This window comes from Stylophora pistillata, chromosome 10 (assembly GCF_964205215.1).
Source record: "Stylophora pistillata chromosome 10, jaStyPist1.2, whole genome shotgun sequence".
NCBI classification, from domain to species: Eukaryota; Metazoa; Cnidaria; class Anthozoa; order Scleractinia; family Pocilloporidae; genus Stylophora; species Stylophora pistillata.
The window spans coordinates 3,372,901-3,397,647 of NC_142528.1; the positions used below are offsets into that span (position 1 = coordinate 3,372,901).

Below are 24,747 nucleotides of genomic sequence, written 5' to 3' on the forward strand. Positions count from 1 at the left end.
GTATGTTGATGCAAAGAGAATTGCTGTTGCAAGTGAAGTGGAGGTTGGAGGTAAAGTACTCCTGAAGAACTCGAAGACTAACAAATTGTCTCCAAACTATGACCCAAATCCTTGCGAAGTAATAGACAGGAAAGGAGGAGAGGTAACAATTAGAAGTACAGCCGGTGCCGAATTTAAAAGAAATGTCTCATTTGTGAAAAAGTATCAAGAGAAACCCTTGGAGGCGAAAGTCGATATTACTCCCGTCCATCGAGAGCAAGAAGGAACAAACCAAACAGAGGTAGCAAAAGGGGAGGATGAACTCCCAAGGCCAGGGCCAACTGGATCATCGATGTCTGTTCAGCAGGCCACTGCCACTATCCGAAGTCCACTTAACCAGATAGTTTGTCCTAGGCCAGCTCGGAATGTCAGACCGCCTAAACGATTTGACGACTACGAACTTTCTAAGGGATAATTGAATGTTATTTGTTGTAGGCTCATTGATATTATGTTAGGAATCCGACTGGACTTTGTTTATGAACAGTAGGCCCGGGCCTGCATTTATATGCAAGACATTGTAAGAGTTGTGTTATTTATGTTTGGGTTTTCGCTCTAAATTAAGGAAAAACAGGGAGGGATGTAGTGTATTGTACCGGAAGTGCGAAAAGGTTGTGTTTGTAGGCATCCCGTGATGCCTAGGGAAAGTTGTTGTTGTGATACTCGTTGGCTGCCATGTGAGTAGTGTGTTGATTAAAATATTCAAATCAAAGGACATCGAGGGTTTTTATCGCTGTATATCCGAATATCACACATAATGAATTAATATATGTAGAAAATTGTAAGTCCAGACGTTTTGTCTCTGGACGTGTTTCTTTTAATTTTTCCAAGTCAATTAAGATCTTATCTAAACTTAATTAAAGCAGAAATAATAATTATGAGTTTGAAAGTTTTCTTCCTCGTCTTTGGCCACTCATACAGATATACAAACAGAATGAAATAAAAGTATAGTCGTTGACTTAAGCCAAAGTGCACTTTTTCTCTCAGTACACTCTTTACTAAAGCTTTCTTGATGGGTTTCGAGCGGCGATTGTTTATTCATTGGAAAAAGCTAATTTTAAGAAGGGCAGGTGAACCCGCCCTTGATTGAATTTACTAGTACTCACAATCGGCTGCGATGAATAATATAATTTTAGGGAAAATAAAACAGTTCAGAATTATTCTCTTTTTCTCATGATTAAGTTTTCCCACAAACTGATGAAAAGAACATAAAAAAGACAGTTGAATGTATTCCTAACTTTCGAAAATTTCAGTCCAATATTTGATTCCGACTCTGAAGTCTAAATTCGGTTTTCACCTCGCCGCTATGCTAATGAAATATAATGAAAATCCGGCACGTATTTTACAAATTGAATTTGACAAACTTCATTCAAAAAAGAAAGAAGAAAACAGTCGTTGAAATATTACAAGATATCAGCGATGGAAAAATTACAAAAACTTCTACTGTTGATCTTGATTTTGTGAGTATAGAAAAAAAGGCATCGACTTGACGTGGTATCAGCAGATAAAAGGGTGCGGTAATTTTAGTATCAAGCAAACAAAACGAATTCTTAAGAATAATTTCTGTGAGCAGCTGTTCATCATTAAAGCGGACCATGTTCATCAGCCCGTGAACGGTGCTAGAGACAGTTTACTGTAAACATCTCTGTGGCAACGCTCACAGCAGTTTTCTTTACGACCACAGAATGGAAGTCTCGTACATCGTTAATCTCGTCTTGAACGCCTTCAAATCCTTCACCGCCATCAAGTCCAAGACTTCACGCGATAAGGACAACTTCATCCTTACCGGCTCCTCTCAAAGTCCTTGACTGACTGGTTGACTGCCTTGCTGACGGACTGTTGACTAACTGGTTAATAGACTGGTGCCTGACTGGCTAGCTGACTGGCGACTGGCTAATGGACCGGTTGTCTTATACTGGCTGACTGATTCACTGGTACCTGACTGGCTGACTGACTTGTTGACCGAGTGGCGACTGACTGATTGAGTTAATGGCGACTGACTGGCGACTGACTGGCGACTGACTGGCGACTGACTGTCTGACTAAAACGTGCCCTTTCATTCACAACAGTGATAAAATATCGGGACCTAAACGATCCATTAAGATCACCGATCACTTCACGTGCGCCTCCGCCAATGTAACCTATTGTATAATTTGCACTTATTGCAAAAAGTTATCGGCGAAACAGGCAGAAGACTAGGTGACCGATTCCGAGAACATCCTCGAGACGGGGAAAGGAATGAAAAGGACACATTGAAACCAGTCGCTAGACATTTTAATTCACCTAATCATTCTAAGCAACATATGGCAATCTGCGGTCTTTCCTTACACTTAGGTAGCACGGAAAGCCGTAAAAATCTTGAACAAAACCTCATCTTTCAAACCGGCAGTCTAAATCCCACAGGGATCAACGAACGCTTTTCATTCCACTAATTTATTCTTGTTCTTCTCGTTGCCATGTTCCCACCAATAGCGTAGCTCCATTCTCTGCCTTTAAAAGCACACACAACCCACAATTCCTCTATTCGCTCCGACGAAGGGCTAACGCTCGAAACGTCAGCTTTTGTAATCGTTACGGTGGCCAATTTACCACTTCAACTTTGTTGATATATCCAAATTATTTCGTTCTATCATAAGACACATAAATACATAAATATCTTAATTTTAATAAGTGCTCCAATAAGAATCTTATCTGTACCCTTCTGGTTTTGATTGGATTTTGTCAGCTAAATTTGTGGGTTACTGATGCTCAATATGCCAAAAACAAAAAAAAAAAACATTAAAAGTGGGTTTATGTGACAATCTTCGTTGTGTTCAGATCTGAGTGTTTGATAAAACCTTTGCACATTTAGTAGAAAATGAAGATAGCATATTTGAAGCCTCATGGGTGATTACTTTTCTTTAACTGACACTGACATACTTCACGCAAGGCGTATATGGTGTAAAGTTTTTTTTTCTCCCCGCGCCTCAATCCAAATACTCCTGAAAATAAACCGTTTTTCATGATGACAATCTGAGTCTGAAGTTATTATCAAAATGGAATAAATGGAGCTTAGCCTTTCGGAGAACCACCTATGAATTCTGAATAATCAATATCGCTTAAGTTTTCAGTGCCTCGCAGGTTTTTCTGCACACCTGTAGCCGAAAGTCGTTCTTCTTAAAGTTGTACTGTGTTCCTATAGGTCAAGCTAGACCAAACTCTGAGGCACACTTTAATCGTTAGTGCGTTGTCATTAATTCAAGTGAATGGTAGTTCAGAGTTAATTTCCTACGCGATAGTCACGGAAGTTCTTTCCATAGCGGCTTATCAGTTAATTGGTTGATACCCAAGCGTTTTAGAACTGGTTTCATTATTTTTCCTCTAGCCGTTGTGTTTTAAAAAATGTCCAGAACAGTTACGCTACGCTGACAATTCTCCACATGATTTTTGGTTTTTGTTTTTCTTGACGGAAATGATTAAAGTACATAATCAAGTTCTTTTACGTCTTTTCCACCTGCTAGAGGAAGTATTAATGCTTCAGATCTTTGCGTTGAAACAAAGTTATTTTTTCTTGAAGGGAAATCAGTTGGTACTTAGAAACTTGGGACTACAGTAAGGTTACGGTCTCATTTCAATTTTTCACGAAAACAAAATGAAAACAATAACCCTTTCATTTTTCTCAGTGACGTATGATCATCTGTCACACTTCATTGGAACAAATTTTCCAGACTGTCATCCCCTCTGGTCACTGTTTAAATAGATAATCTTAATTTGATTCTAGAAACCCGTTTTGAAACCTGAGTTGTGAGTCTCGCTGCCCCCACTATGCATTGGCATATTAGACCATCCTAATATGTAAAGTAGAGGCTCGTTTCATGAAATATTGGAAATTCAAAACTCTTTTACTTAAATTTCAGAATGCTTTTTGCATGCACATTTTCTAACACTTTCTAACACATGCACAATTTCTACCACATTGATGTGTTTCAGCAAAAACCAGCATTCCAAATTCCAATTCGATCTAGAAATAGTGGACAAGGAAGAACTACCCAGTTGAATGTCCATTGCTAAATTATTATTTATTACTATTTATTTATTTATTTTAGCCTCGTTTTCACGCTGGACTTCATGGTTCAGAACTTAACCCCCCCCTTAAAAGCGGTCTGAGCAAGTGGCAAAGCTGGCACCAAAACTTTTCATGTTTAGTAGGACCTAATGAACACTTTTACACTCAGGTGCTTCCTTTCAGCACGAACTCCACACGGGACCTTATTTTATGACATTTGCTTCCAGACTATGATATGGAATTCAAACTGATAAAAGTAAAGTGATTATTCAAAATAACTGAAATTGAATGCCGGTTAACGGGCGCCCTCAAACTTAAGATTGACTCCTCTTAGATGTCAAGACCCAATCTGGTGCCCAAGCAGCTATGGTTCATTTGGTTAATAAAGCTTGGGAGCTAAAACTCCTTAATCCCAAGGGACCAGTCCTTATTTGCTGCCCTAGGGAATGAGAAATTCCCGGGGGATCCCATGGTTTTTCAGGGAAAACGGAGGGGGATCGTTCGTTACCAACAAAGTATAAAGGGGAACTATAGCATACTGACTAACAATTTACTGCCAATGAGCGTAGAGGGGTTATAGGACTATTAAAGAGCCTATAGGGGCATCTGGTGAATTTATCTTGACTCAACAACCAGAATCTTCCCTTCCCTGTCCCCCCCCCGCCGTTTCCCAAGTTGCCTAGCGAAAATTGTTCAAGATGAATTTAGCAAAGGAAAGAAAATGGACGTGACTTCCATAGGTTTTTTTTTTAACTTATGAAGAGTTGTTCATGACGAGCAATAAAGAGTTGTTAAGTAATTGTTCTATTTTTACTCTGACAACAAAGCAGCCTTCTCTTACAAATGAAAAGAAAAAGACGTAACTCAGCTTAGAATGGCTTTTATGCAAATAGTTTGGTTATTGAATAGGAGAATATCACTCATCTGTCTGATTATGATATCCGTATGGTGGACAACATCGTCCACGTTTTGATGATTAGTAGAAGCTCCTCAGTCTTAAGTCGTAATTTTTTAGTCAGGTATATGTCTGAAAGCCAGAAGCTATTATTCTTTACACTTAGTTTTAACTTGATACCCATAGCATGAGCTCCTCAATTTTTTACTTTTCCATTTCATACTCATTTTCTATCAATGACGGTCTTTGTTTCCTCCTTTTTTCGCTTATTTTTACCTCGTCTCAGTCTCGTTGCCAATCTTGCGTGAAAATAAAGACTCAAAATCGAAACCAGGAATGATATCACAATAAAACATCGAGTAGATTAGAAATACATTGAATATTAGTACTTTATTTAGGGCACTGATTCATATCCTATGCTGTGAGCTCTTCATTTTGCATGTCTCCTCTCAAAGCAGCTGAAGACATCTGGCTTGATTTAGACTAAATATTTGCATGCATCTTCAAATTGACAAGCTTTCAGCTTGAATAAAACCGCGTGGAATTGAACTTTTCACATAAACGACCAACTATCGATAATTGTAACTTCCCTCGTGGCAAAATGGCAGCTAATGAACTCACACTTGCTTCAACGTTTTTCATTAATGTCGTCTTGAACGCCCTTTCAGCACTGGTAACGATCGTTTTCAACAGCCTAACAATTCAAGCCATACGGAAAACTTCCTCTTTACCAGAACCTTTCAAAATATTGCTGCTGAATCTTGCCGTTTCTGATCTCGCTGTTGGTTTAGTAGCTCAGCCGTTGTCAATTGCATTTCAGTTAGCGGGTTGCCGTGTTACATATATTTTATGGGCCATCCAATTTGCACTCGTTAACGTTTCGTTCCTTGCCATAACGGCACTGAGTCTGGACAGATTCCTAGCTATTCATCTCCACCTCAGATATCGAGAACTTGTGACACACAAACGCGTTGTTGGTCTGGTAATCTTAACATGGGTGCTCAGTGCTATTCTTTCACCCCTTTGTCCTTTGATCATCAAAAATCATCGATCAAAATTAGTCAACGTCAAAATCATTGTTTGGAGTCTTTGCTTCATTTTTGTAACTGTTACAAGCTTCAGACTTTACTTTGCAGTAAGACTCCATGCAAAACAGATTCAGGCTTCACAAGTACAGCAAGCCGCACGGAATGGTGAATTAGCAAATGCCGTCAGACTGCAGAAATCCGCCGTCAACATATTTTATGTATATTTGGTTATTTTAGTTTGTTATTTGCCTTTTTATTGTTCTCTTCTTGCCAAGCAATTCTTTGAGTCCAAACCAAATTGGTACAACGATTTTTCTTTTTACTGTCGCACCCTAATCTTTGTAAATTCATCTCTGAATCCTATTATCTACTGCTGGAGAATGAGCGACGTTCGATACTCTGTAAAGGACCTAACGCGAAATATAATTGCAAGGCTTAAATGTGGATAAGCAACATGGAATATTATATATTGCCTATACCAGTCCACTTATTTCTTCTTATTATTTAATTTTCCCTTATTATTTAATTTTTTTTTTTTTTTCAATTCGGTTACAGTGCAATGAAAGTCGCTCGTAACAAAGAGTAAAAATAGTCAAAACTGAAAAAAATTCTAATGTTCGTTTAAAATACACCTCTCCCTTGAATACCTCATTTTTATAATTATAATAAATAAAATGTGCTGAGAGGGCCTTACTAATAAAAAAAAAACAGAATGAAACCCTCAAACATTAAGATACAAATGTTGCGCACGTGAAGCGTTTCTACGCTCAAAATCGATTTCCTTGTTTTATCATGATCATATTTTCGACTGTTTATCAAGTAAGCCGTAATTTCGCTCCCGCTAAAAAAGAGATTTGAAGAATGTAACAGGATGCGTAGCAGCATAAAATTAAACAATGTTGCATTATATCAGGTACTTTTAAGCCGTTAGCCACATATGGATTAGCAGCACGATATGAGTGTTAAATAAACTGACGTGTGATAGGAAATTAGTGCACATGAATTCTTCTAGAAAGCGAGCAAGCTTTGTTTCTCACTAGGAATTACGCATCTGGGTAAGGACTTCCTTAGCTAATAGATGCAGCATTTTTGTAACCTTGAGATGGATAAATCGTAGACAGTACAAAGTTGAATTGTGAAGAATAAAGTCCGATTTGAGCGAAAGTTTTGCAGTCCAAGATTGTTAAACCAGCGTGAGCGGAACTTCTCTCGAACACAAGTGGGAAATTTTGTGAATTTAGCGCGACTCTTTGGCTCTACGTATACTTTGGGTTCTAACTTTGGTGGAACCCTGTGTTGATAACACTGCACGAAATTGAATAAAGGAACCACAAGAAATTTAACACTTAAAGGGCTCTGCGCGAACCGATGAGTCAGAGCAAAAAGTTTGTCATTTGTTGTTTATTTTTATTCTGACAGCACTAGCTGTTCTGAAAAAAATTGAGTTTTCAATTCAACTGACTCCATATTTCTAAATCTAGAACATTGCAAACCATTCTGCTGTCTATTTTTGTGATGGTTCATGTTTTATAAGTAATTATTTGATTCATATTTCTCTTCATATTGTGATTCAGTTTAGAGAAGGGGTTCGGGTCAAAGACACTGTGGATAAATTAGTAGAATAAAATTATGCGATATGAATTCATAAGGCCTCAAGGTCTGCCTTCAACGCTGCTCATTGGCTAACGTGGTATTATTTCTCATTTACTCTTTATATAAGTCAGTCTCATTTCAAATCTTTTATGAATATAAATGTTTGCACCGGAAGCGTGGGACGATATTAAAAGAAAAAAATAGACTAGAACGGGAATTCATTGGATCTCACCAGTTTAGTTAGAAACTTACTAATCGGCACACTGTCGCTTTGAATTTATTCATAACCCAAGTTGTAACCCACTTTATTACACGACTCGGGCAGTCAGAGGGCTAATAAAGTAGATCGTTGACAAACAAAGAGAACAGTGTAGGGCCGAGCACTGATCCCCGTGGTATACCGACGGATATGGGAAAAGTGTCAGAGATATTTCCATTATCAACTGTGTACTGCTTTCTCTCAATTAAATAATCTGTAATCCAACCCAGTGCTTGATCACAAATGCCAAAATTTGAGAGTAATTTCTCCAACAAGATCTGGTGCGATACACTATCAAACGCTTTGCGAAAGTCTACAAAGGCAACAGCCACTATGGAACCAGAGTCAACTGCTTTTCTCCATGTTTCCGTGAGATGAACAAGCAGGAGCTCGATAGAGTACCCCTGTCGATAAGCCCATTGTCTGAAAGCTTGAGAGCTTGAAAGCCGATGATGTTCATTTCCACCCGAAATAAGAGAAAACGTAGCAAAGCAAGACTGATAAAATAGTCTGCATGGGGGCTTGGAGAGACAAGTGTTTCCCATTGGCCTTAGGCCTACTCTGTATCTTTTTTCTTAGGACGATATGGTAGTAGCACAGATACGGTAAGGAATCACTACTGTTTCGGGGGGAATCACATGGTCACGTGTTCGAAGACGTTGCGCAAGAGAAAGCGAGCTATCCTTGGTAAGGGCTTTGACTAAAAGTGGGACGGGGACGTGGGAAGTGGGACGTAGGGACGTGGGACTCGGTGACGTGGGACGCGGGTAGGCATTTATAGATTATGCTAGCATAATTTTTGGCATAATTCGAGCAAACTGGCATAATTTCTGCCAAGTAGCAATGCAAGCATAATTTGCGCATTTTGATAATTATCAGAACATTTTTGATGCCATTATTTGATAATTTTTTGTCTCTAGTCCCAAGCACTTGGTGACCTTAATCGACATTTAAAGTTTTAGTTAAACTAGTAGCATTTGTAGTTCACTGTGAAGCACTGAGCCCGGGTCTAACCTGAACCACATGTTTATTTGAAATTCATTGTGGATTTGTTGCGTTTCTTTCCTGTAGACGAACGGCTTCTAGTTAAAAAATATATATTTTGGACTTATTTGCATTTTTTCAAAGAGCATAATTTAAAAAAACCGTGGCATAATTTGGAAAAAAGAGCATAATGTAAGCATAATTTGGCCAAAAAAAGAAGCAATGCTACTAGCATAATATGCCACTTTTACTAGCATAATCTATAAATGCCTAGACGCGGGGACGGGGGACGTGGGGACGTGGGACGCGTGGACGTCGGGACGTGAGACGTGGGACGCGAGGACGTGGGACGTGAGGACGTGGGACGCAGGGGCGTGGGACTCAGGGACGGGAACGAAATTTGCAAGGAAAAGGCACAGATGTTGGATACTGACAGGGAAAGTTCTCCAATGGCTGTCCAGAGTTCTTGCGGTCAAATAGGAAAACAAACATATCCGGCCGAACCATGGACGCTGGAAATCATCGGCTGCTACTGACAAGCTCTCCAACATAAAATAATACCTTTCCCGAGACCACCGAAAATTATACTTTTACAAATTCAGCGCAAAAATCAGGTGTTGTTTGTTCATCACATTCCCGCGTCCCACGTCCCGGAGTCCCACGTCCCCGAGTCCCACGTCCCCGCGTCCAACGTCCCCGCGTCCCACGTCCTCACATCCTCACGTCCTCACGTCCCTGCGTCCAACGTCCCACGCTCGCGATCCCACGTCCCACGTCCCCGCGTCCCAAGCCCCCGAGTCCCACGTCCCCGCGTCCCACGTCCCCGTCCCACTTTTAGTCACGGCCCTGGGTAAGAACATGAGTGAGAGGATTCTTCCCACCGTTCCTCTTCATCGTTTTCTTTTCCTAACTTTCGTTCTTTTCCTCTTCATCGTTTTCTTTTCCTAACTTTCGTTCTTTTTCCTCGTCATCGTTTTCTTTTCCTAACTTTCGTTCTTTTTCTGTCAAACACTTAACATTACCTCAGATTTAGTTCTCACTGGAATCAAAGAACCCTATGAATCCCTTCCATAGTTCTTTATACTTTTCAAAAAGATATCAATAACATCTAAGTTCACTTTCAGATTATTGCAATGCCATGTTATGAATTTTTTCAGAAGATTGTATCGCTGGAGGAGGGAGAGGGAAAGTGCTTGCTATCTAAAAATTGGCATGTTTGAGGCTCATATTTTTTACTTTGGAACCGATTTTGGTGAAATTCTGAAGAATTACTCATGTCATTCTGAAAATTGATGTGCTGTAGAAGAGTTTCCTGATAATTATTGTTTCAGAAAAAAAATTGGAAATTTGTGTGAAAATACATCGCTGCTTTGGAATAGGGGGATCAACTGTTGTACCACTTATTTGACAACATCAGCCATTTCACAGTTTTACCCTCTCTAAAGTCTTTAATTCTTTGTTGTAAAACAAATGGGCTTTACAAAGTGTGCTGAGCACAGAAGAGTTATTTTGAAGTAAGAGTTGCAAAAAAGTTGTACATGTTCATATAACCTGTATAAGCTCTTTCAAGAGGTTTAGAAATAACTGGTAGGACCAAGATAGGCATATAATTATTCTTATCTTGAGGCATGTCTTTCATGTAAACAGGGGTTAACCTGGCTTTAACCTCGTCTTCTACAGCAAAAAGAAAGTATCAACAAAAAAAGCAGAGAAGTAAACATTGTGCTAAACAGGAAAAGTGTGGCGTTAAAATACAGAAATAGAAAAAAATTTTAAATAACTTTGAAGTTCATAACTTTTACATTTGCATGAGTAAAACTCCTCTTAATCAATCTTATTAAAATGTTAATTTACTATGGAATTAACTCCTTTTTCTGATCATATCACCGCTGCTGATAATAGGCATTTTGTTTCTACTGTAGCGTTAAATCATAACCTCTAAGAACTAAAAAACATTGCTTTCAAGATTTTCATAGTATCATCCGGTGATTTTACTTTGTGCCCTTCAGTTCGTTCATCCATGTAGATTTCATAATCATTCCCACCCTGAAGTAAGGTGGAAACAGAATAAAAGTGCATAAGTACTTTGAGCACATTTTATTTGAGTGTTGAATCCAGGAGTAAAAGTTGATCTTGCAGTCAACTCATCTTAGTAAGAAGAGTCCCAAACAGGCCTCCTTCTGCCATTGACTTGCATTTTCTGGCTTATATGGAAGTCATCATTGGAATCAATTGACCTCTACTAACCTTAGTACCCTCCAGGGAGCTCTTGGAGTGATGTTGATGCCCTATGGGAACCCCATTTTCAAGTGCCTAATTCATGGAGTTCTTGAGGGGGGCTCACATAAATTATTTTAATTTTATATATTTTTTTTTTAACTGGCATGACAGACTTTGCCCAAAAGGAGGGGTTGCTCATACTCCATCACTAGAGTTGATAATGAACCTTTTCAGGACTACTCTCACTCAGACAATCAGACTACATGATTAAAGTATCTCCAAAGGTGTGACAGAAAACAATGAAAATGAAGAGTATACATAAACTTAGATATTGAAGCAGTTACCTCATAGCATTTGTCCCCGAAGAAATGAATTTTTTGGTAACCATCACCTTCAACATGTCTCAGGCAATAGGTTTTGTCCCAGCCTTTTGGAAAGACATCAAAACTTATCTGACCTCCTATACTGATATGGAGTCCATAATCAGCAAATTTTTCCCGCAAAATTGACACAAACTTTTCTCTAACTTTGTGTTCCTGTGGAAACAATGGATCAAAACCAAAAACCTTACATAAAAGTTAATGACAATAAATTACATGAAATAAAGGGACTTTTATCCTTTAAGACTAGTCATCTGACAGTCAAACCAGGCAGACAAACTCTTTTTCACATGACACTGTTCAGCTTTGTAAAGTGTAGCTTCCACATTAGAGATGTGATGCTTAATCAGGAATAAACTAACTATCAATGAATTATGTCTAAAACAGCATCAGAATTTTAATTCCTCAATCATGCAGCTTTTGGTTTCACACCTTAATAAGAATAGAGACAATAAATTTTGTAAACATAAAGCAGTTACTACATTACAAATGCCCATTTTCCAAACAAAACAAGACTGTCACAGCAAATGACATTCTTGTAGTACCTTATCATACTCAAAGAATGCTATCCTTTCTTCTTGGGAGCAGTTTCGTCCAATAGGTGACACATTTAACATGCCACTTCTAAACTCAATGAAAGTACCCCTAAAAATGAAAATAAGAATGACAAGTTCATAAGATGTAGTGAATAAGATGCAATTGAGCAAAACAGAAATGTAATCTCTTGTAACTTTACTGATTGCCTTCCTAAAAGTATAGCTACATTAAATAGTGATTACTCTTTTATCAATTCTTTAGTTAATTCTGGGTAGATTCAAAAAGCAGATTTTCTGCAGATCATAAAATCATAATGACACAGTGGTTATATATAATAACCAGTGGTGGATCTAGGGGAGGAGCATAGGGCCCCATCCCCCTTCCCTAATTTTGGGTAAAAAATAAACACAGAGGGAATAAAAGCCAGCAGGTGAACACACACAAACAAAAATTCCCCCCTCCCCCCCTTAACTCAAGGTCTGGATCTGCCATTGATATTAGTAATAAGAAAGAATGTAGACTGAAACTTAACCTCTTCATAGGAAGGTCCAAGTCAGCAATATATTTTAAGCAGAAATTGATGAAAGTCTTGAGCTTTTCGTCACCCATAAATTTCTTGATACTCTGTGAGCATAAGTATATAACAAAATATAAATAAGTACAACGAGTTACTTGAGAGAACTACACTGAATAATCATTTCCCAAATGACCCATTTCTTTCACATAGATGTGATGCTGAAGGTAAGACTTGCTCCTAAAAAGATGATCAACTTTAATTCCAACAACTCAAACTGGTCACACATACAGTCTTTTCTTCTTATGAAATCTAAAGAAATCTGAAATTGCACTCTGTGTTAGGGAAGGGGATGCTTGTGTTCTTTTTTTTTTTTTTTTTCCAGCCTTGAAGGGGATATGGAACTTTGAAAGGTGAATTTTTTGGAGGTGTTTTTTTCATCATTTCATGCAAAGTTATCATCCAAGGTTTTATTCTTCGTGTGTTGTCCGACCAGATAAATTGAAAGTGCCCTACCATGTGAAGATTTCAAAGCCATATTAGCCCACTGCCTTTCACTCCATGTCGATGCCGCGTAGAGCAGCCCCTTCCTCTCTACCAACCCCCTCCCCCCCTTCACAACATTTGTCTTCATCTCTGGTAAAACATAATACTGTATGATATCCACCAAGTGTTTAATTACTCCTTTGACTGACCATCAGGAACATTAAGACAAACTGTAGATATGATATTGTCCACTTTGACACCCATATAGTTTTCCATCTCATATGAGGTAGACTGAAATGGATGGAAGTTTAAAAAAAACACGAGAAGAGAAAAAGTTGGAATTGACTTTTTCTTGAGAGCCAGGGGGAGGCAATCCACTGACCTGTCTATGAATCAGCTCACCGTTCTTGTAGGCTACTAAACCATTCTCCGGAAACACGTAGTCATACAGGTTCGTCACTGATAAAAGGAAAGAAATTGGAAAAAAAAAATAGCTTACAACAAATCAATAAAAACAATATGCAAATAGACTGGACGTTTAAGAGATTCTTTGTGAGCCTTAACAAAGCAACAAAATCTCAATCATTACCGATAAACTTTCAAAAGTAACTTTACCATCATCTCCTCCCATTTGTTCTTGAATTTTATGGAAATCAGACCCACCAACTAAACCAACAACAACCTTTGTGCGAAGCTTCTTCATAAACTCTTTCATTTCTGAAGTGACAACCTATCGATCGAGGTTACAGAAATTATTTTATGGGACAAATTCATTCATAAGCGTCATAAAATGACCCTGATATTCACAGAAAACAATTACTGAGAGAAGCTTACCAATCTGGCAGGAGTAACTGTTCCATCCACATCAAACAAACACAAGACATCCTTAGAACTATTCACAGAAGCCATCTTTAGTTGCGTGACGTGAATATTCTGATCAAAGTACGATCTCAGAAATTTTGATCAAAAGCATACGTCACCAGCACACCCCCAAAATAAGCCAATCACTGAGTAGCATTCTTCCCCGGAGACACTAATTTCACCAAGGAGACTACGATGTTATTCGTCGATACATTTTCCTTTGAGGATTCTAAGAACTTAGTTTAAGTGAGTGGAAATTTGGTGTTCAATCAAAGCAAGGACCTCTAGTATATATGTTACCAAGTTCTCATTAGCTAACTACCGGACAGTGTGACAGAGTTATTGGAGAAATTAACATTCTGATCACTCCTGGGGAAGAAATGTTGAAATGAACCGGAGGTTTTCAATCATCTGTGAACAGTGATACTCAGAGACAACTCCAGCAATCAACAATAATTGAGGAGAAAATGCTGGTATGATCAGGGCTGTCATAGAAATGACCACACCGTTTGAATGTTTGACTGGTAATTTTATTTCTCCTCATAATTTAAACACAATCAACTGCCAAAGCAGCAGCATCACTTCTTTCCATCCACCATCCCTTTACCTTGTTTCGAGCTTATTGTTTTGTTTTTTTTTTAATAAATAGCTCTTGGTGTCCATGAATTTACTTTTAGAGGAATCACAGTATTATTTTAAGTGTCGCTCTTCTGCACAACATCCATGAAATTCTAACTTATGAAAAATTCACTACAAAAAATTACACATTTCACTCAACATGTCTTTTTCTATAAGCCATGAAAATCCTGTATCTTATAAAATCGTACAAAGTCTGCACTGTTTTACAGAAGTATTCTAAAATAAGTTTAAAAAAAGTATCGAATGGGTTGGGCCACAGCAAGGCTGTTGGTGCTTATACTAAGGAGGTGCCAGTTGGCAGAGCTTTGACTTACAGGTCCTACAGAAAATTCAACCCTACATTAAAAAAAAAAATCCTGATGTGCACATTACAAATGAAACCATACTTGTAAAGAGCTGCTCATAAGTTTGAAAGTAGAAGGCAAACAAAGAAAAGGTAGATGGCCAGGTTACCATAGACATCAATGTTGTTTAACCCAGCAAGACAAGATACAATTCAATTAAAATGTCCCAAGTATCCGATAGAGTTTTACACAAACCTTCAAGCAGGTTTTGAATATGGAATTAATTCACACATCTAAACATTTTAAAGGCAAATCATGTAATTAATTCCACTCAAACCTGGGCCATGGTTCACCATCAATAATTGTACAATTTTTCAGCAGCAGTATAAAGGAAATTAGGTGAAAGTAGCGACTGGCAGACTATCTGGTAGTTTTGGCCAGCTTACAGCTCCTATTGACAGCTCTACATGCAAGACACATCATTTCTACAACTACTTATGATTCCCAATATTCAATGCCTCTAGTTGTAATTAAGGTCTGCAGTTGGATTTCCTTGCAGTTATTGTGATAGGGAACTTATATTAAAGCACTATAGGGCCATAATCTGTACTAATTTGGTTCCTTCAAAAGTAAAAAAATCAGCAATAACTAAACAGATTGCCACTGAGTGATACTGATTACAAGTTCCACATTGGGTGAGTCATTACCCAATGTGGAACTTGTAATCAGTATGGTTTACAATCAGCATTTGAAACACATCTGACCACTAGTATATACACCAGCTCCAGCAAGAATCAGACAATGACAACTTGAAGCTCCTTTTTGGCTAAAATGCTAAGAACTGCTACAAAAGAGGTCCATAAGATGATCCTGAAAGTCATGTTGGCCATTCATTCCCCTCTGATCAGGCTACCACACTGATCAGGCTACCACACTGATCAGGCTACCACACTAATCATTCCAACAAATTAGGGAGATGGTAGACTACGCATATGTGACATAATTCAATGAATGGAGCCACAAGATCAATGGAACTAGAGTCTAAAGAATCAGAATAGTTCCATTTCCTCCCAAACCTACGAATGACTCATGCATTTGTGATCGATTAAGAACTAGACTGCTTGAGTGAAAAGCTAAAGTAGATGGACCATTCAAAGTGCAAGTTCTTGGACCATCCAATGGCTTTACAACTTGAACAACTTCACGTTCAAAGATCACAAATGATTGAATCACTAATGGCACCAGAATGCTGCTTCCAATTCTGTTGATTTTTTTTGCACTTAGTCTGTATTGCTCTGCACTTCTGATAACAATGCCAACCCAGACATTTATGAAAACCAGTCTGAAGTGTAGAAGGTTATGTCATGTATATGGGGTTAGGAGTGGGAGTGATGAATAAGGGTATGCATGCAAATCTACAGATCCAATGTGATTCCACAACCAAATCCAGATACGTTAAAAAAAAAAGTTAAATTGAACTCTGTTTGCGACTTAACAAGTGAATTTGTGAAAAACGTACCTTGAACCTTCGTGTTAGCTAAACAGTTTTTTATAAAAAATAGTTTTTATGCTTTAACTTACAATTTGTTTTTAAAATCTTTAAAAAAAATTAACTTTCATTAAAAGAAAAAAATTAAAAGGAGCTAAACAAGTCAGCAGCATTCTGCGAAAAATTGTGTAAAACTGGTTTTATTCTCCATGTTTTCTCTAGACTACTTAAGGGGTTTCACAAGTTAACAGTAAGAACAGCCTGTAGTCATAAGCCATAGTTAGTGGCTATTACGTGGGCCATGAAGTGTGGCTGGATTTACAAACAGGTAAAGGCAAAGTTGTGAGAAAGAGATTAAGGGAAACTGTGGCCCCCTTAATCTTTTTCTCACCTTGCCTTAAAAAAAATTTCACCCAATAGGATTTAGAATATAAAGGATTTATCATGTAGGGAAACGATTTCCCTTTAATTAGAGTAAAAAACAACTTGTTTACTTTCAAGCACCAGGAGGGAAAGTTACCTGTGATGGTGCGTCCTCGTTTTAATCTCAATTGACAAATTGAAAAATAAAGTGATTGGATAGGTTTCCTCCACATTAATAAAAATAATAATAAAAAAATATACCTGGTCCTCATAAGTATATTTTGTTCTTGCTCAGGAACGACACCAACTTCTCTTTTCTTGTTTTCCAAGAAACAAAACATCCCCCAAGCTTTCATATCACTTTGTTTTTCAATGTTTTGTATTTTTCGGATTTCAGTAGCACAAACTCACGGGAATCATTTGTGTTTTCTCTGTTTTGACTGGCTTCTGCCACTTCCAACTCAACTGCCGAAATAGTCCAAAAAGGTACAACATTTGTAAGTCCACCCACTCAAGTTTGTTTTCTTTTCAAAGCAGGTTGCCAATTAGAACACAGGATGCCCTTCACATTGCCCAGTGGTGCTGTCAACTATATTATCTCATAATAGGTATCTTATTCAATTAAAATGTCCCAAGCATCCTGAAGTTTGCACAAAACTTCAAGCAGAATAAAAATATGGAATCAATTCACACATCCAAACGTATGTAACCAACTCCACTCAAAACTGGGAAGTGGCTCACCTTCAACAATTGAATAAATTTCCATCTGCAGTTTTAGTGAAATCAGGTGCAAGTAGCCCCACATAGATGGCAGACTATCTGGAAGTTTTGGTCAGATGACAGCTCTTATTGACAGCTCTACATACAGAACAAATAATTTCTACAGTTTGCTTATGATTCCCAATTTAATGCCTCTGATTGTAATTAAGGTCTATAGTTGGATTTCCTTGAAGTTATATTATTTGACATTAGTCATTTTAAACACCCATGCCCACTGACAGGGCAGCTCAGAAGCAACCAGGGGTGGAATAGCTATTTTCATTCCTTTTTCTTCTGAAAGTGGCTTCCAAGGAAACTTGACTCCTGGCAGACCAAGTAGATTAACACTTGCATTCTCAGCAGGAACAGGCAACCCAAGATTTAGTGTCTCCTCTTTGGGCCATTCCAGTGTAATGGCATATGTCACCCCAGGTTTGCTGGTGTACCTGTGGAAAGATAGACATATCTGTAACAGACCAAACTAGGTATCCGAGTTTATCAGCATAAAAGTGAGTAATAACTTAATGATTATTCTTTCAGATTTTTGGATTATTACTATTAAATACAGTCACAGGGGTTTTGCTCCATTGCTTTGTGTACATTTGTATTCAATTCTGTAATACACTTCATTTCTGATACTTTTTGAACCCTGTAATTTAAATATGAAGAAAAAAACGATGACACCAACTAGAACAAAGAACAAAGCTCTCAGCCCCATGAGGAATCAAATGTCAGACCTAATCCGTCACTCTACCACTCAGCCACAGAGATTCTATGGTGAGTTAACGTTAGGCCTTACATTCACTCAATTCACAGGTGACATCCATTGGGTACAATACTAGCATCTGTTCAGCAATGTCTAATGTTTCATGTGTGTGTCAATGGAAAAGGAAGACATTAAATTGTTGAGGCTATAGGTAATGAAATAATGAAAAGACTTTTTCTTTGAGAAAATAATCCTTACCATATATTAGGGGTTAAGGTATCATTTTGAACTCGCCATGGCTTGGTTCCATAAATACCTTCCCCATTAACCTTCAGCCAGTCTCCCATTTGTTCAAGACGTTCCTGAAATATTGGGTCAATCCGACCATCTGCTGTTGGGCCAACATTCATCAGCATGTTACCACCACAACTGTTCAGGGGGAAAATAAATAATTGAACAAATTGTGACTAGAACATTTTTTTAATTAATTCTATTTTCGTAACCAGCAATGCAAAGATCTGTTTATCAGACCAAAGTTATGGCAAAACCCCCATGTCCCATAAAAATAGTCACCTGTAGTGTTAAAAATAAGGAATGGTCATGTTATGAAAACGAAAGTCATGAGGAAAGTCAAAAGGGATAAAGAAAAAGAGGGAAGCTTGTGATTTATAAGAAGAATGGATGGAGGGGACAGCAGGAAAGGCAGAAATAAGAGCTGGATCGAGTTCACTCTGCAGGCAACTGTGCCACAAGAGATATTGAAAAGACACATGGGAAAGAAAAATATTGTTAAGATTCTAACCTCACAGTTGAAGCAAGGATAGTGGTCAATTCATCCATAGTAAGGAAGTCTGAGATAGTTGTGTTTCTACGATATCCCCAGGACTCTTTATCAACTGTCATAGCATCCTCCCACTTGTGTTTCTGCAAAACACCTGAAAAAAGATGAAACTCCCTTTTTAAAAATTAATATGATCTGATACTAAGGTCTACACTCCTTGAGTACTATATGTAATAAATTGCCTCTAAAGGTTTGTGGAGAGACTTAATTTAGAGAGAGCAAAAATTATCTGTAAGTCAAAGAGTGGGTTAATGATACAAAAAAAAAAGACAACAGCTATATTCAAAATATTCATTTGATTGTCAATAATTGTTCATCAATAATAATAAGAAAATTTATCCATCCCTAATCTGCCATCATTAGAACTATGACTGGAATCACAAACTTTTGCATTTCATTGCATTTTCATGTAGCCTGCAGAGCAGGACTGGTGTAATTTGGGCAATTGCGTGCTTAGTTATTTCCTTAGTGAAAAATAGCTGTCATCTTTGATTTTAATGGTAACTTAAGGCTGGAGAGAGAAAGCAATTTGTACCAAGGGGGTGTGTGATAGGATGGGGTGGGAGAGGTAACATTACAGTTCTTTTCTTGCATTCCCCACCCCTTACCCTTATATGAGTAGCTTGCATTACCTTGGATTTAGTACAAACATATTAATGTACGAGTATTATGGCTTACTGCATGACTACATAACAGTACATTATAAATAATTTGAATATATCAACAAAGTTGAAATGGTAAATTGGCCACCGTTACAATTATAAAAGCTGACATTTCGAGCGTTAGCCCTTCGTCGGACCGAATAGGGGAATTGTGGGTGGTGTGTGCTTTTAAAGGCAGAAAAAGGAGCTATGTGATTGGTGGGAACATGGCAACGAGAAATTTATTCCTGTTTTTCTCATTGCAATGTTCCCACCAATCACGTAGCTCCTTTTTCTGCCTTTAAAAGCACACACAACCCACAATTCCCCTATTCGCTCCGACAAAGGGCTAACACTCGAAACGTCAGCTTTTATAATTGTAATGGTGGTCAATTTACCATTTCAACTTTGTTGATATATTCAAATTATTTTGTTACCCCCCACCGACGCAGCCCCAAACAGTTTCTTTAGAAACTATCAGCCTTTATACTTTATAAATAACCTACTTGTAGGTTAAATCAAAATTAACCTGAAATAAAATTTGACCGGCAACAGATAATTTATGTTACCTGGATTATATCTGTCAGCACAAGTAAACACACCACCATGGTGGCACATGTCAGCCACACCCCAGCGGTCATTCACCACCACAGTATCTTTAACAGGACTGAAAATGAAGTGTAAGAACTTCACTTATCTAACTTAAACCTGCGGGTTATTTTACTGTCATGTGCTTAGAGAGTCAGATTTAGAGGGTTTTAATTTGTACATGTTCAATGTTAAGTGGCCTTGAGGCCAAAGTTGGTCCAATGAATCACAACTTGATGCTGTTTATTAGTAGCACTTTCCATTGGTTGTTTATTCACACCTTTCACAAACAAATCTATTTTGACCTAAAATCATTTAAAAACTAGAATATAAATTAAAACTGACCAGTGTTTAATTACAAAGAAATATTCTTAACACTAAGAGACTCGTATTTTTCAATGTCTCAGGCACTTCCCTTACCAAACAGACAGAGGCTACAGATCGATATGTTCTTCAGGTCTGCAGCATATCTGTGAAATATCTGCATGACCTATCTGCAACATATATCTGTCCCTTCAGTAAGGGTTAACAAATAAACAAATGCCTTTTTTATGTTTGTAATAATATCAGTAAAATAATTCCTAGGTGGGACATCACCATGCATTTTAAAACTCTAAATTTGGAAACAGCTAGAAGTACATTCTTCACCTTCAATATACCTGTGGATACTTTTTCAAAAATAATAAGCACTTAATTGTGAAAATAACTTTGAGGGGATTCCTCTAGACTAAGTATCCTCTAATTTTTACAGTTGGTTTCACCTAAGTTTATAATTTTGTAATTTTGTTATCTGTTATAAAATGTTACCTGTCATTATACAGCCATGCTAGAAATTCTTTGCTCTTCCAGTAAGAATCACTAGCTTCCCAGTCACCATCTGACCAAATATACTCAGGCTTGTAAGTCTCTACAATATCGTACATCTGGGGCAGCATAACTTCCTTTTTACGGGCGGCACAGGCGTAAAAAAACAAAAAATGCATAATTATTATCCAGGATTTCACAAGCAAGTAAAAACTAAAGATATAGTGTTTTGGTGACCTTGTAACGTCATTATCAATGTTTAAATAAAAAAGAGTGAGTTCAAAGCAGTTATGACCTTTAAATTTATCTAAATAAAGTGAAATATTAAATACTTAATGGCACGTCAAATCTGTTTGTACATTTTAACATGGTCTTAATTGATTGACATACACCATTTCGTTCATCCAACAATCAAATATGTTCTTGAATGTATTTTATCAACACTTTGAAACAACAAAGGAGGTCCTCAGAAACTGCAACTGCTGGTTGTTATTATTATGATTACGCACAGAGGACAATGTGCAGTTATGGCCAACCACACGTGCATGCAGATGTCTATGAGTATAACCAGCATGGCTACCTGAGTGTGTAGCATAGGTTACATTGAAAATTGTAAAACAGTATGTAGTTGGGAGATTACAAGATCAGAAAAAGAAATTAAACAGAGCTATAAGGTTTTCATTTAACCCTTTGACTCCAATGATCTCATTATAAGCAGTTCCTCAGTAACCATCTGCCAATCAATTCTTATTATCATATTTGTTTGGTAATAAATTTGCTACTTGGTCTGCTAAAAATCCTCCAATAGGCCATTTTACAGTTGTGTACTTAGTTGCCAAGCCTTTGATTTGGAGTGAGGCTGGAGGTGACCTTGTCATGATAGAGACCTGTATCTAGTTAGCATGATAACAAAGTGATTTACATTTGAAAAGCAGCAAGGTTTGTATCATAACAAGGTCACCCATAGCCTCACTCCCGTTCAAAGGCTTGGCAACCAAGCACACAACTGTAAAATGGACTATTGATATATTTCTTTATTCTTGTCACCTATTTGTTTGATATTGTTTTGACATTGTAGGCATCAACTTTGTCTTGTTCACTCATGGGAGTTCAAGGGTTAAAACTGAATCTATCTTTTAATAATTCAACTTACATTAACATATGTCTGTGTGGCAAATTTACTTCGTTTATCTTCCAGATAAAGAGGATTAAACCACTCGTAAAGGGAATAGTACAAACCAAATGTGATGTTAGTGCGCTTCCTAATGGCTGATGCTAGATCACCTGTTCAACATATTAAATAAAATGATTAAATTCTTTCCATGCAATGTTTTAGGAACAATACCATGGTGGGCATCAGCAAGGCTGTGTTCGAAGAAAAAATGAAGGAAGCCCAGTGCTCTGAAACTGTGAAATCCAGGGTGCCCAGCATATGCTTTTTATTAAAAAACTAAGATTCCTGAGTAACCCAGGAGCAAAAGTGAGGTGTCAGGGGCCACCGGGCACTGCTAGACCACAGCCCTGATAAGGTCTTAGTGAGCACAATAATGGGGTTGGCTTTCGCCTGTTTTGTATCTTAAGCAAGAGCTTAATTTCGCTAGTGGACGACCAACTTGGTCATGTTACGTGTGACTGAAGGTGGTTGATAAGTAACTCTGGCCAGGCACAATTCCATGAAACATAACACGATTTGAAAATGCATGATAACATAAAATGCCCAAGTTGAGAGCAAAAGCTTGCTTACCAACAAGATCCCTATGAGGACCGTTATCTACAGAGTTCCAGTTCCAAGAAACATTTGACCTCCAGTTTGTCCAGCCCTCATGGTGTTTACTTGTCAAAACAATGTACCTATCAAAGAAGAAAATAATTAAAAAAATAAGACACTATGTCTTTAAGCTTGGACACAAAAAAGCAGTAGCTGACAACTTATGGGTTGTTGTCAATCCTTAAAAATAAAAATAAAGGCTGATAACTTCTAAAGAAACTGTTTGGGGCTGCGTCGGTGGGGGTAACAAAATAATTTGAATATCTCAACAAAGTTGAAATGGTAAATTGGCCACCGTTACGATTATAAAAGCTGACGTTTTGAGCGTTAGCCCTTCGTCGGAGCGAATAGAAGAATTGTGGGTTGTGTGTGCTTTTAAAGGCGGAAAAGGAGCTACGTGATTGGTGGGAACATGGCAACGAGAAAAACATGAATAAATTGGTGGAATGAAAAGCGTTCGTTGATACCTGTGGGGTTTAGACTGTCTAAATCCCACAGGTATCAACGAACGCTTTTCATTCCACCAATTTATTCATGTTTTTCTCGTTGCCTTGTTCCCACCAATCACGTAGCTCCTTTTCCGCCTTTAAAAGCACACACAACCCACAATTCCTCTATTCGCTCTGACGAAGGGCTAACGCTCAAAACGTCAGCTTTTATAGTTGTAACGGTGGCCAATTTACCATTTCAACTTTGTTGATATATTCAAATTATTTCTTAAAAATAAAGGTTTACTTTTCCAAAATAAGAGTAATGAAATAATTCCCTCAGAGAAGAAGAGAGATTATCAATAACCTTGATTGTCAGTATATAGATCTCCATTGAAGAAAATGAGAATTGTTACAATCAGTTGAGACACCTTGAGCAAAGTGCATTTCCCAAATTTACTAGATGGCCACGAAGTAATTTGTTGCAAAAAATCAAATGCTGCCCCTTTCCCTAATCAATGCTGTTCATCGAAGTTTTGAACACGAGACTGCTTAACTACCAACACTGCAAAGGGAGAGTGGGGGGGGGGGGTACAGTAGGTTGGATCCGCTGGTGAACAGTTATCTCTTGTGGTGGTAACATGTCTCAATTCATTTTTCATTTTTCAACTGGTTCTATCAAATAACATAAATAGCCACATGTTCGGTTCAGCCCCTAACCAAGCCTAAATTTATTCAGATCTCTTTTTCTGCAATGACTTTATGTACAATAAACCTGAGAAATTAATCTGTTTCTTGTTCCTTACGTACAAGACAAAAAGTATGATTTACTACCAAAACAGTTTCTGACAACAACTATTCCTTCACTCCAGCAAAGAGAGTTGCAAGGGAGGGGTTGGAGGGGTGGGCCTACAAGCAGCACATCCTAGACCTCCTAAAGTCTAGAAACTGAAATAAATTGAGACTGTTGGCCTTGCTTTAATCATCAACTGCAAGATGAGAAAAAGTCTACAGCTAGAATAACAAAACTTGACCCATTAACAAAAATTATCTCCTGAGAAATAACATCACTTCCAAGGAAAACTTTGCTGACAAAAACTGCTTCAGGTCCTTCAGCAGATTTTGAAAACATAGCTTTTTCGCGGAAAATGAAACTAAGTCAACATCATCAGATATCATGGAATACAGACCCAATGGAGGCTAACTGTAGCATTTGTAGTCAAAATCTTAAAACTCTTAAACCGAGAGTTTTAGTCAATGAAAATAGATCAAGTTTTAAACGAAAAAGTTTACACAAAGAGAAGCCTTTATCATGCAGGTACTTATGACAAAATCATCTATTTTTATAACCATTTTTTTTTTAAGTCAACTAGCTATTACATAATTTTGTTTATTCAGCTCGACTTAACTGCTTCGAAAAGCTTCAAATGCTCTATCTTCGTAGTATAAAGAAGTAGTCCGTGCAATGGTATCAATCAAAGTAGTAAAAGAATCGCAACCTTTTACAAATCATGAAAAAATCGACCCACAAACCTGGCACCTGATCGAGCTAACAGGTCCGCCCACGAATCAGGGTCGAAAAACTCAGCCCTGAACATC

The 24,747-nt window shown here is 37.8% G+C and overlaps 3 protein-coding genes across 3 annotated transcripts in view; 1 reads left to right on the top strand and 2 right to left on the bottom strand.

Annotated features, from left to right (window-relative positions):
- The first annotated feature begins 5,447 nt into the window (after positions 1-5,447).
- Positions 5,448-7,464, top strand: LOC148721428 (adenosine receptor A2b-like). Its single transcript, XM_088736416.1, has one exon. The coding sequence runs from the start codon at positions 5,578-5,580 to the stop codon at positions 6,451-6,453; it is 876 nt and encodes a 291-aa protein (XP_088592542.1). The 5' UTR covers positions 5,448-5,577; the 3' UTR covers positions 6,454-7,464.
- Positions 7,465-10,268: 2,804 nt separating this feature from the next.
- Positions 10,269-13,969, bottom strand: LOC111324735 (uncharacterized). Its single transcript, XM_022928360.2, has 7 exons — positions 13,812-13,969; positions 13,593-13,707; positions 13,360-13,436; positions 12,510-12,601; positions 11,986-12,085; positions 11,405-11,596; positions 10,269-10,886 (listed from the first exon to the last, which is right to left on the bottom strand). The coding sequence occupies exons 1-7, from the start codon at positions 13,884-13,886 to the stop codon at positions 10,779-10,781; spliced, it is 759 nt and encodes a 252-aa protein (XP_022784095.1). The 5' UTR covers positions 13,887-13,969; the 3' UTR covers positions 10,269-10,778.
- Positions 13,970-16,434: 2,465 nt separating this feature from the next.
- LOC111324731 (alpha-L-fucosidase) overlaps positions 16,435-24,747 on the bottom strand; it is a 78,084-nt gene continuing 69,771 nt past the window's right edge. Inside the window, exons 2-9 of the mRNA XM_022928358.2 lie at positions 24,682-24,747; positions 22,697-22,803; positions 22,106-22,236; positions 20,956-21,089; positions 20,130-20,227; positions 18,881-19,013; positions 18,337-18,507; positions 16,435-17,818 (exon numbers count right to left, since the gene is read on the bottom strand). Of these exons, the coding sequence (XP_022784093.2) occupies positions 17,572-17,818; positions 18,337-18,507; positions 18,881-19,013; positions 20,130-20,227; positions 20,956-21,089; positions 22,106-22,236; positions 22,697-22,803; positions 24,682-24,747 (1,087 nt within the window). The 3' untranslated portion in view covers positions 16,435-17,571. The remainder of the gene's footprint in view (positions 17,819-18,336; positions 18,508-18,880; positions 19,014-20,129; positions 20,228-20,955; positions 21,090-22,105; positions 22,237-22,696; positions 22,804-24,681) is intronic.